Source organism: Eurytemora carolleeae, unplaced genomic scaffold, assembly GCF_000591075.1.
Source record: "Eurytemora carolleeae unplaced genomic scaffold, Eaff_2.0 scaffold507, whole genome shotgun sequence".
Classification (NCBI taxonomy): Eukaryota; Metazoa; Arthropoda; class Copepoda; order Calanoida; family Temoridae; genus Eurytemora; species Eurytemora carolleeae.
In genome coordinates, this window is record NW_019396911.1 from 220,967 (window position 1) to 232,879 (window position 11,913).

The 11,913-nt window shown below is 33.0% G+C and overlaps 1 protein-coding gene across 6 annotated transcripts in view; it reads left to right on the forward strand.

Annotated features, from left to right (window-relative positions):
• The window catches only part of LOC111710013 (uncharacterized), an 11,061-nt gene extending 598 nt beyond the window's left edge, over positions 1 to 10,463 (forward strand). The window contains exons 2-13 of one of the 6 annotated variants that reach the window (XM_023484015.1): positions 42 to 105; positions 2,862 to 2,946; positions 4,674 to 4,739; positions 5,016 to 5,102; positions 5,425 to 5,522; positions 5,937 to 5,998; positions 6,511 to 6,614; positions 7,271 to 7,362; positions 7,955 to 8,679; positions 8,849 to 8,885; positions 9,107 to 9,856; positions 10,050 to 10,463. In XM_023484015.1, coding sequence (XP_023339783.1) covers positions 42 to 105; positions 2,862 to 2,946; positions 4,674 to 4,739; positions 5,016 to 5,102; positions 5,425 to 5,522; positions 5,937 to 5,998; positions 6,511 to 6,614; positions 7,271 to 7,362; positions 7,955 to 8,077 — 781 coding nt within the window. In that variant the 3' untranslated portion in view covers positions 8,078 to 8,679; positions 8,849 to 8,885; positions 9,107 to 9,856; positions 10,050 to 10,463. Of the gene's footprint in view, positions 1 to 41; positions 106 to 2,861; positions 2,947 to 4,673; positions 4,740 to 5,015; positions 5,103 to 5,424; positions 5,523 to 5,936; positions 5,999 to 6,510; positions 6,615 to 7,270; positions 7,363 to 7,954; positions 8,697 to 8,828; positions 9,857 to 10,049 lie in introns of all 6 variants that reach the window. The other 5 variants (XM_023484013.1, XM_023484009.1, XM_023484010.1 and 2 more) reach the window with 5 other exon arrangements.
• Positions 10,464 to 11,913: the final 1,450 nt, after the last annotated feature.

Genomic DNA, 11,913 nt, shown 5'->3' on the forward strand with positions numbered 1-11,913 from the left:
GGGGTCTTAATTTTGAGATGTTAAACTATTTATTCTTACAGAAAGAGTTTGAGTTCGCCCTGTTCTGGTCTCCCTGTGATTAGAAACACCTATTCAGTTCATAAGGTATCTTTTCCATCATAGTAACCCATTATCTTTCTTAATTTTTATTTTTTTTTTATCTTAGTAACCCATTGGTACCATTATATTTCTTGATTTTTTAAATTTTTTATCAAAATAACCCATTGGTACCATTATCTTGCTTAATTTTTGAATATTTTTCATTATTTTTCATCTTAGTAACCCATTGGCACCATTATCTTTCTTGATTTTTGAATATTCTTCATCTTAGTAACCTATTGGTACCATTATCTTTCTTGATTTTTGAATATTCTTCATCTTAGTAACCCATTGGTACCATTATCTTTCTTGATTTTTTGTTGAATATTTTCCATCTTAGTAACCCATTGGTACCATTATCTTTCTTGATTTATGAATATTATCTATCTTAGTAACCCATTGGTACCATTATCTTTCTTAATTTTTTAATATTTTCCATCTTTGTAACCTATTAGTTCCATTATCTTTCTTGATTTTTTAATATTTTCCATCTTAGTAACCCATTGGTTTCATTATCTTTCTTGATTTTTTTAATATTTTCCATCTTAGTAACCCATTGGATTTATGAATATTTTCCATCTTAGTAACACATTGGTTCCATTATCTTTCTTGATTTTTTGAATATTTTCCATCTTAGTAACCCATTGGTACCATTATCTTTCTTGATTTTTGAGTATTTTCCATCTTAGTAACCCATTGGTACCATTATCTTTCTTGATTTATGAATATTTTCCATCTTTGTAACCTATTGGTGCCATTATCTTTCTTGATTTTTTAAAAAATATTTTCCATCTTTGTAACCTATTGGTGCCATTATCTTTCTTGATTTTTCTATCTTAGTAACCCATTGGTTCAATTATCTTTCTTGATTTTTGAGTATTTTCCATCTTAGTAACCCATTGGTTCCATTATCTTTCTTGATTTTTTTAATATTTTCCATCTTAGTAACCCATTGGTACAATAATCTTTCTTGATTTATGAATATTTTCCATCTTTGTAACCTATTGGTGCCATTATCTTTCTTGATTTTTTTTAAATATTTTCCATCTTTGTAACCTATTGGTGCCATTATCTTTCTTGATTTTTCTATCTTAGTAACCCATTGGTTCAATTATCTTTCTTGATTTTTGAATATTTTCCATCTTAGTAACCCATTGGTTCCATTATCTTTCTTGATTTTTTTAATATTTTCCATCTTAGTAACCCATTGGTACAATAATCTTTCTTGATTTTTTTTTATATTTTCCATCTTAGTAACCCATTGGTACCATTATCTTTCTTGATTTTTTTAATATTTTCCATCTTTGTAACCTATTGGTACCATTATCTTTCTTATCCTCTATAATGGTCTAAGGGGTTTTCTGACCGATACAATAATAGGTGCATGCTTTTTATTACTTAAGATTTCTATGTCAAAACCTCATACATTTTTGTTCAAAAACAGCGCCTGTAAATGTCTAGATTTCTACGGAATGAAGGTTGATGATTATTTATGTATGAGTACTTTTTTTTAAAAATCTTTGTATTTAAAAGGCACTAAACGGAACGAAGTTCCTCAGGGTTCCAGGAGGCTGAAAACGAGGTTGCGATTAGTGCCTTTTGAATTTCAAGATTTTGATATTTTTGAAGTACCCTAAATTGTATATATTTAATTGAATGAGTTTCATTAAGGATTTTTTTCATATAGATTAATATTTCTTAATATAAAACATTTTGCAATCAAAGTGTTCAACAATTACAAGCGCTTCTAAAGATAAATAAGGATAAATCCGTCATGCTTGGATCAGTCAAAGGATGAAAGGGTACTGTTGTAAATCTAAATATATTTTGGCCAGGGGTCGATATAATTCCATTTCTGATTCCAAATGGGAACGGGGTTGATAGTACATTTAGTGGCATGAAAATACACTTTCTATATCATTGTGAACTTTTTTGTGTATTTCATTTTAGGTGTTAACAAATTCAAATATCAATAATTTAAATGCAGGGGACATTGGTTCCAAAACTAACACTTGGCCCATTTCTTACACTATGTGTTAAGAAATGGGCACAAATTGAAAGACTGGGTTTTTGGGATCCCAATTTATATCCAGAGTAAAAGTCGATAATTAAAACTATAACCAACATTTTATTAAACATGACAAGGACAGCTATTCTCAATTTTAAACTTTTTTTTAAATCAAAATTATAATACGAGTTCTTTTTATATTAAATTTCTTGAATGTTTTCATGACAATGTCAGGTTTTCCATTTTCAAACATTTCCTGAATTTGAAAAACTAGAAAACGCAACATGAGCTGAAATCCAGAAATTGTTTCAAAACAGGGATGTGTTCATAAATGAAATCAAGAATCATCAAAAACTAATTCTAACACCTTATTATTAGTTTAAAATCGACATTAATTGTTTCAATACATATTTTTAGCCATTTTTTATAAATATATGGTGTAATTTTGTTCTACTCATCTTGGATTTAAAGATATATAATCGATAGCTATGCAGACTTAGCCCATTTATAATACTCAGTGTTAGAAATGGCAAGTGTTAGTTTTGGAACTAATATCCCCTGAAATGTAAAAGATAAACTATGATATACAAAAAAAACACTCCCTTGCAACGTTTGGAATTTTTCTACAACTTCATACTTTTTACTTCCAATTGTTTACAATAACAACATGGGTAATTTCTGCCCCTAATATCAATCAATCAAGATTTGGTATCGTATCAGATTATACTAGAAATTATATGGACCTCTGATTTAGTCTGGTAAAAAGCAGAATGGAGATAAAATACCATCAAGTGAAGAAATCAAACCTGGAGCTGTAAACCAGGAGAAAGAAATGACAGGTTATTCCGTTTATTTAGTTCTCAGTTTTCAAAGTTCCCTCACCTGGGGAAGGTTATTTTCAAAATTCCCACCTCTGGGTTGGAGTTAACTTTCAAAATTCCCTCCCCAGCTCTGGAAGGAGTTTGATTTATTTTCAAAATTCCCTCCTCGGGGAAATTTTATTTTCAAAATTCCCTCTTCCTGGGAAGTTTATTTTCAAAATTCCTCCTCGAATATGGAGGGGGTTGTATTGAGGTTATAATATTTAGAGTAGTTGTTTTAAACATATTGTAATAATTTTTCCCATAGATTTATAAAGTAATTTCAAAACATGTTTTTTAACTTTAATAATTTATTTTAATTAAGTTTTACAATATTTTAAAATATTTATATGATATCAGATGAAAATATTTTGAGATCTATATATTTCCGGTTCTTCACTTTCTTCCTGTTCCTACATCTTTCAATCATATTTCGGCTAATTTGGAAAAAAATTTAAAAATCTTTTTTTCTTGAATATCCTTGTAGTTGGCCACTTTACAAGCAAGAATTTTTTTTAAAGAAGATTTTACTTTTTTTCTGAATTCTGTATTTAATTGAACTGGCTGAGTGGATCTTGCTTTCATTTTTTGGAACTCTATATTGATTTTTATGTTTATTCATGAGTTACATTTGACTAAGCAAAGCACCAATTCCTCATACTTTCTTGGGGGTGGGGATTGGGGGAAGAGCAAGCATCACCACCCCTCCCCCCTCCCCGGCGAGGGGGGAACATCTTCCTAGCCCCCATCTCTAATATCAAGAGATTTCCCTTCCAATGTTTCCTGTTTCAATTTTCTTTTTCCTTTTTACTTCTTTTTTCTACACTTTATAGTTCTTTTGACATTGAGTTGTGGAGCTGGTAGGAGAGAGAGAAAGAGGTTTGTAGGAGGAAGGATATAAGGGATTGCACCCTGTTTTTCCTTTGTTTTAGTCTTTCTGACTTAAGGGGAATTTTAAGGAAGCCCATAACTGCACCCCTTATACAAAATGGGGAGTTGTAAGTGGCCCCATTGAGAGGAATCTTCCACAGAAGTCCAGTGCTCACAGCTGGTTGAGTAAAAACCAGTATCGTTGTGCATGGCTTGTATACCCATCAGGGGTTAAACTCCTTCTTTCAGCTGCACCAGGCTGAAGATGGAGTCACTACATTCAACAGACTCCTCCCCTGTAGGATAAGACATGTGTGCAACTAAACGCAGCGCTCCCCCAAACAGTAAAGCTGGGACCACTGTAAGAGGTCCGTTCTCTTCTGAGGGCTGGATTCCAAAACATGTATTGTCCATAACTCTTCGAACAAAGTAAACAAATCTTAATTTCTGCTTTGAGCACAGTGGTTTACATGATTGTGCAAAAAATTTTTTTTTTAAATGGATTTATTTTCTGTCTTACAGCTTCAAAGGTTCTAAATTTTGGGTTTTGATTTCCCTGTCAAAAACTGTTCTATTATTTTTAGTATCTATTCTCTCAATGCACATTATACATTCAACATTGAACATGATTTTGTTTCAATCAATACCTTTTAGGAGACATTGCATTGGTAGAGAACAACATTAGGTCAAGAATCATTAGATTAAAAAACACTCACCTTGCTTTAGTTTTCTTTGCATCCAATTAATCATATTAGCATTTAGAGGGACTGTCGCTGTAATTTTAAGTGAAAAAACCATTTGAAATTATGTATAGAACAGTTCCGTATTTTTTTCAGATGATGGGTATACTGAGACTCATGATGATCCTCTGAACATTTGCGAAATTATAAAATCTAAGTCAGGTATGAGTTTCATTACAAAAGCTTTCCTGAATTGTAGAAACTTTAAGATTTTTAGAGGAAAATGAAATTTTGAGTAAAAGAATCAAAAATGGAGGGAAAACTTGCCAGCTGATGTATGATTTTTCATTTTTCCCCAGAGTATCTGTAACTTGTATGATTTTTTCGGGTGAAAGAATCGAAAAGTGGAAAAAGCTTCCAAGAGAACGTTTTATTTTTGTGTTCCTCCTCCTTCACTATTTATTGCATATTTTTTTCATTTTTTTAATTATCTTCTAGATTCTCAGCCAGAATTTGTTATTAAACTTGATCAACTGGAGCGTAAAGTACATCATCTAGAAACTCTTCTATATCAGTACACTGGAGGCAGGGGAATATATATTTTCTGAAAATCATATTTCTCCGGGGAAAATCCCCCCCCCCTCTATCTTGAGAATCGTTTTTTCTCCAGTTTTTTTGGAAATGTTGGCCAATTTTTAGGTTTTAGTTTACAGTATTTGGTAATATAAATGATTTATAGGGTAAAATATATGAAATCTATCAATAAAGTTGGAAAACGTTCAGTATTGTTCTACTTTTTAGTTTTCTTGTAAAGCTTTTAAAATTGTTCCCCCTGGAGAGAGAGGAAGGAGTGGGGGCCGGGGGGGGGGGGGGTTTAATTCTTGAAAATATAAACCCCTGATTGAAGGAGCATTTACATCCCTTGACTATCCATTAATGGAGGCAGAAGAGGATTTACATAAACTAAACCAGGAGCTCAAGAATCAAGAGTTTAGGATGGCAATGGTGAATTTTAACATAATTTTAAAAACAATTTTATCTAAAATCTATCTCTTTCTTTAATTTTCCTAAGGGGGTTGGGGGGTTGGGGAGGGGAATTACTCGAACTGAACTTCATTAGTAATCAATCAATAATTTCATCCAAAAATCTAACTCTTTACTTTTCTTTTCTATTAAGTAGGGTAACTTTTAACCAAAGGTCAAGAATCAAAATTTCAAGAGGTTTTTCTAAAGAATTATGGTTAATCATTTTATTTATTTTAACTAGAAGGTAAAGAATCAAAAGTTAAGAATGTTGAATTTATTATTAATCAATCAATCACATCATCCAAAAATCTTATTCTTTATATATTATTATACATATACCCCTGGGGTCTGATGTACCCCTGTTTTCCCGTTTGATATTTTTAAATTGTTCAGTTGATTAGTCTGAAGAGAGAGGTTGGTAGGAATGATTGTGAAACAGTTCGAAGAATATTTAGGTATTAATTATTCATGTTGTATTTTGAGGCTTGTTTACGTAAGATTTCAATATTGGCCATGTTTTTTTTCTTGTAACGACACTTTCAGACAGAAAATAACACAAAGCTATCTTTATCATGGATGATTAAAAATAGGTTCGAATAATTTTCGAGACAAATATTGGCTGAAAATATATGCTTTTTAGATTTTATTAGTTGTACGTTTTTTCTTTTTCCCCCTGATTTTTCACGCTTAAACTTTGATTGTTTTTTTTTTGGGAGGGGGGGTTATTCGCTAAATCTGGGAATATAAGTTATTTCTAGAGGAAAAGTTAAGAATTTTTGGTCACTAACATTTTAACAATTTTTCTTATTCCTTTTATACTGGGAAAAAATTATGACCCTGAAGCCTAAAGTCAAAAATTATTAAAAGTAGAACAGTAAATTTAATTTCTAATTCATGAATGGTCCCTGAAACCTGGTTTGATTCACGTCGAAATTTTAACATTTTGCATAAAAAACTTGATTTCTAGGAAGATTGGAAGCACTAAACTGTGGAGTAAAGCGAGCTTTAAAGGACAACGATTGGGAAAAATAAGTTTTTCTCGATACAAGCACATTATCGCGCTTATAGAACGTAAGTTTTTTTGTGATGATTACTTTTCTGTTTTTCTCAAAGAGATGATCTGATTCCATCTTGAAGAGGAACTTCTAAGAGACCATCTTGATCCAAGGAAGAAGTGTCTGCTTTACTGGTGACCCATACCATTTCTGAGAACAGAGGTTTGATAGATTACTTCATCAGGGTAGGGGGACATGGCTCAAATACATGTTTTTAAGCTGTTTGACATTTCTTGCATTTTTGATGTTTTCAGGTAGTGCATTCCACTGCTGAACTATTCTATTGGAGAAGAAGTGTTTTCTTATATCCAAATAAGGGTGGGGGGCTGTTTAAAAAAAATAGATGAAAAGCTAGAAACTGTTATTTTTTTCATACATGGATGTATATGCTTTAGAATTAACCCTCCCCCCATATTTTTTTTGATTTATGAAGATTTTTGGGAAAATTTAATTTAAAATGGCTAGATTTTTCATCCTTCTTCATTTGTTTCAAAATGTATTGATTCTCCCATAAAAGTCATAAATTTTCCACAGTTCAGCGAATAATACCTAAAATGAAATTCAGGAACAATATACAATCCTGTTTTTTAGATATCATTTCTTTTTTTGTTTCTTGCAATATTGATTACAGCAGGCACAATTCACGCAATTATATCTGCACCCGTATTTCAGAAGCCACAGTTGAGCTGCACCCCATGAGTCCAAGGAAGGATATAGAAGAAGCTATGAAAGCATTCTTAAAATGCCAGGGAAAAGTAGCAAAGGTATTATTTTATTTATGCACACTTGCTTTAGAACTTAGCGTTGTCCAGGGAGCCCAGGTTACTCTTGTTACTCCCGCCGTTTACCTGCACTTGATCGTAAATTACGATTTTAGCTATTTTTTCAAACAAACACCCAAATAGAGATTTCAGCTTTATGCGTACTTTACCCCCTCCCCCCCCCCAGGAATAGTATACTGGGAATTGGGTTATTTTTGTTACTAAACAAGCTTGGGGTTGGAGATGGAACTTGTTTCTAATAAACTACTATTTGCGTGATTAAGTTGCACCGCGGGAAGAAAATTTTTAATTTAATAATGAAAATCATGCCTAACTCTCTCTACTTGCGCCCTAATTTTTCTAGGTGGGGGGGGGGGGGGTTACAACGATTGTTTTTTTTTTTACTTTTATTAGAAGGTCTTTAAACGGAAAAGGTGGTCCATGGTCAGTTACGATGGGATTATTCTGTATAATAGAAACACATGGATAATGTCTTCTTTTTAGAGAAGGATTTCAAGCGGATAATGGGCCATGACTGAAAAGGGAACTGGGGTATTTTGTTGAAAAAAAAATTGATGAACTTTTGTACTTTTAGAATGAATTGAAACGGAAAAGGGGCTCCGACTCGGAGGGTGACTCCGACGAAGGGAAAACGGAGACGAGCAGATTAAACCAAGAAATCAACCTAGAGATAAAAGTGGAGAAGAATTATTTTTAAAGGGACTGAGGACGTAATTTCAAGGGACAAAAAGGCATGTCAGATTCACAACGGAACTAATAAAAGCGTTATGTGGTCAAGAATAAAGTGTGGTTTCTCTACTATAAATGTGACTTGTGGATACCTGCTATGGGATTCATAAAGGAAAGTTGTCAGAATTAAACATTTTGTAAGCTATGGCAACGACGATACCGACCACATTTTTGATTAGAGAAAGGTTTTTTTTGTATACAGCAAATGTGCAGAGCTAACAGGCCCATTTTGCTCAATAAGCGATTTAATCAGTTACTAGTAAAGCCATTTGCTTGGTAACGACATCAAATACATTCAATTATTGCAACAATGTCGTCTTCCTATACAAGAGTTGGTTCTCACTGTACAATCTTAAAATATTTGTGTTTAGAAAATTATTCGTGTTCCAATTGTTTTCAGCATTTCTTGATATATCGACAATATTTTTGTTGTGAAAAATGATAAGCATTGTGAAAATTGATTAATTGACACTTCACATTTAATGTAGTTTCGCAATTGCTAAACTTAACTGAAACGAGAGTTCTATACGATGCTAAGATACTGTTTACGTCCAGGCGGAAATATTTCTAGTAAAGAGACTGTAGACGTAATATCAAGAGACTCTCTATTTAAAGTGGCATGTCCGATTCACAACGGTGCCCTTAAAAGCTTTATCAATCAAGAATGCATTAGAAATTGAAAAAAGGTCATTTGAAATTACGTTGACAATCCCTTTAAGTTATGTTTTTTTTGTCATAGCAATCAGTTTAATTGTGGTTCAAGCATTTATACAGTGGTAGGCGATTTCACAAATACAATGAAGACGACTTTCGATTTTAATTTTTATTTAAATCAAATTGTTTAACAGCATGGATACATATAAACATAGCAGGCAAGACAAGCTGTCAATTAACAAAGCTTCTTTTTGATTACGTATAAACTTGTAATACGAAAACAATAAAAATTTAAAATAACAAAGTAGTCTTCATTTTTTGTTATTATCGCCTACCACTGTAGATAAACAAAAAAATATATTACAATTGCAAAGGTATAAAAAAGGCTTTTGTCACAAATGTATGAAAATCAAAGAAAATTAAATAGTAGAGTATAATTGAAATGTAGGAAAAGTGCAGTGTAGGAGAAATGATGTGTAGGACAAACGGGGTGTAGGACAAATTATGTGTAGGGCAAATAAGGTGTAGGACAAATGAGGTGTGGGACAAATGAGGTGTGGGACAAATGAAGTTTTCCCCGCCATTTAGGACATATAATGTGTATGACAAATTATTTGAATGACAAGTGATTGTAGTTCAAATAATTGTAGGAAAAATTACATAGCGCTTGGGGTATAAGATATGAGGAATATGTTGCGCTGTACTTAGAGGAAAGAAAGGGGGGGGGGGACTGACCTAGCTTGCAGTAAGCTGGTTTATTCCCAGTCTTTCTCATTCTTTCAGCACTTGGGTTTAATTTTTAACATCCTGATTTCTCATTTTACCAAAGGATGCTTTCACCTCTTGACGATACCTTTTTTTTTTGATATCAGTGTAAATTTTTGTTTGCAGTTCTTTTTTTTATTTATTTTATGTTACAAGACTCTTTGCCCTTAAAAAGTATAACTTGTTTTAAAACATATTTCAGAGAGAATAACAGAAATTATGGAAGAAGATAAAGTTACCATCAAAAAAGAAATCTCTACTATAGAGGATACGTGTACTGTGTATGTTGCGGGAGAAGATGTAAAAGAGAAAAGGACAGAAAATCAAGGTAAGGGTAAACATTTTTTACATATATTATTTTAGGTTGATCGATTTGTGACTTTTTTAAACTTTGGGCTCATAAACCTGTAAACTTGTTACCTCAATTGACTGCACTTTCAGATATTATTAAAAATTTCAAAACATTTAAAATACTTGAGGTTTAATAATTATCTTATTAATTCTCTTTTTGAATTTTTCAGATGAAAATATCAAGATTGAAGTAGATCCCCTGTTCTCTGAACAAAAGAGACTTAAAAAGAGTAAGCTGAGAGATAAAAGAGATACAAGTTATCCCTGTGGAAAATGTGATTATGTGGCAACTCAATCCGGTAATTTGAAGACACATATTCTAAGTAAACATGAAGGAGTGAGATATCCTTGTTATCATTGTAAATACGCTGCCGCTCAAGCAGGTGGGCTGAAGAAACATGTTGAAAATAAGCATGAAGGAGTAAGATATCCTTGTTCTCATTGTAAATATGCTGCCGCTCAAGCAGGTGGGCTGAAGAAACATGTTGAAAATAATCATGAAGGAGTGAGATATCCCTGCGATCAGTGTGAATATGTTGCTACTGGTGTACTAAATCTGAATCGACACATTGAAACTAAACATGCGACCAATGTGAGTACTCTGCTAGCACAGTAGATTGTCTGAAGATACATTTCAAAATTAAACATGAAGGAGTAAGATATCCCTGTGAAAAAATGTAATTATGTTCCAGCCATTTAAAGACACATGTTCAAAGCAAACATGAAGGAGTGAGATATCCATTCAAACAATGTGAATACACTGCCACTACAGCAAGTAATCTGAAGATTCACATTGAAACTAAACACGAAGGAATGAGATATTCCTGGGATCATGTTGCCAATACATCAGGTGATCTGAAGAAGCATATTGAATCTAAACACGAAGGAGTAAAATATCCATGCGATCAATGCGACTACGCTGCCACTAAAGCAAGTAATCTAAAAATACATATTGAATCTAAACATGAAGGAGTAAGATATCCTTGCTATCAATGTGAATACATTGCCACTAAGCCAAGAAATCTGAAGAAACATATTGAAAATAAGCATGAAGGAGTGAGATATCCCTGCGATCAGTGTGAATATGTTGCTACTGGTGTACTAAATCTGAATCGACACATTGAAACTAAACATGAAAGAGTGAGATATCCTTGTTCTCATTGTGAATACGCTGCCACTCAAGCATGGCATCTTAAAAAACATGTTGAATCTAAACATGAAGGACTAAGCATGCCATCAATGCGAGTACGTTGCCACTAAAGCAAGTACTCTGAAGATACATATTGAAAAATTCATGAAAGAGTAAGGTATCCCTGCGATCAGTGTGAATATGTCGCTACAAGTGTACAGAGTCTGAAGTTACACATTTAATCTAAACACAAAGGAGTGGGATATCCATGCGATCAATGCGAGTACGCTGCCACTACAGCCAGTAGTCTTAAGATGCATATTAAAAGTATTCATGAAGGAGTGAGATATTCCTGTGATCAGTGTGAATACGCTGCCACTAGAGCAGGTAATTTGAAGAAACACATTGAGTCTAGACATAAATGAGAAATATATATGCGTTTTTCAGTGTATATATGCTGCAAACTGACCAAAGAAGTCTTAGGAGACCTACAATAAATATTCATGAACACTCAAAAAAAGAAATTGCTATCCACCATTCTAAAGTTCCCGGCTCAGATTACTCTTAGATCAAATTCCTATTAGATCAAAAGGTTCATAGATCAGATTCCTAAACAGGGCTTTTAGAGCTGAAAACTTTAGAATGGGATATCCTTATTCCCGATCGCTTAATCTGAGTATCCAATGTAAAAAATATTTTAAAAAATGAAAAAACTTGCCTTTAATTAATGTCTAAATTTTATTTTTTCCCCACACCATTTGAAATAATTTCATAAATGAGGCCCCCTTATGGTTGCCTCCCAGGGGGGGTTCATGCACCTCGTGCGCCCCTGATCCCATCATTAAAAAATGTCCTGGCCGCGGTGCTCGGCCAAGAAATTGTCTAATTCAAAAGCATATTTTGAT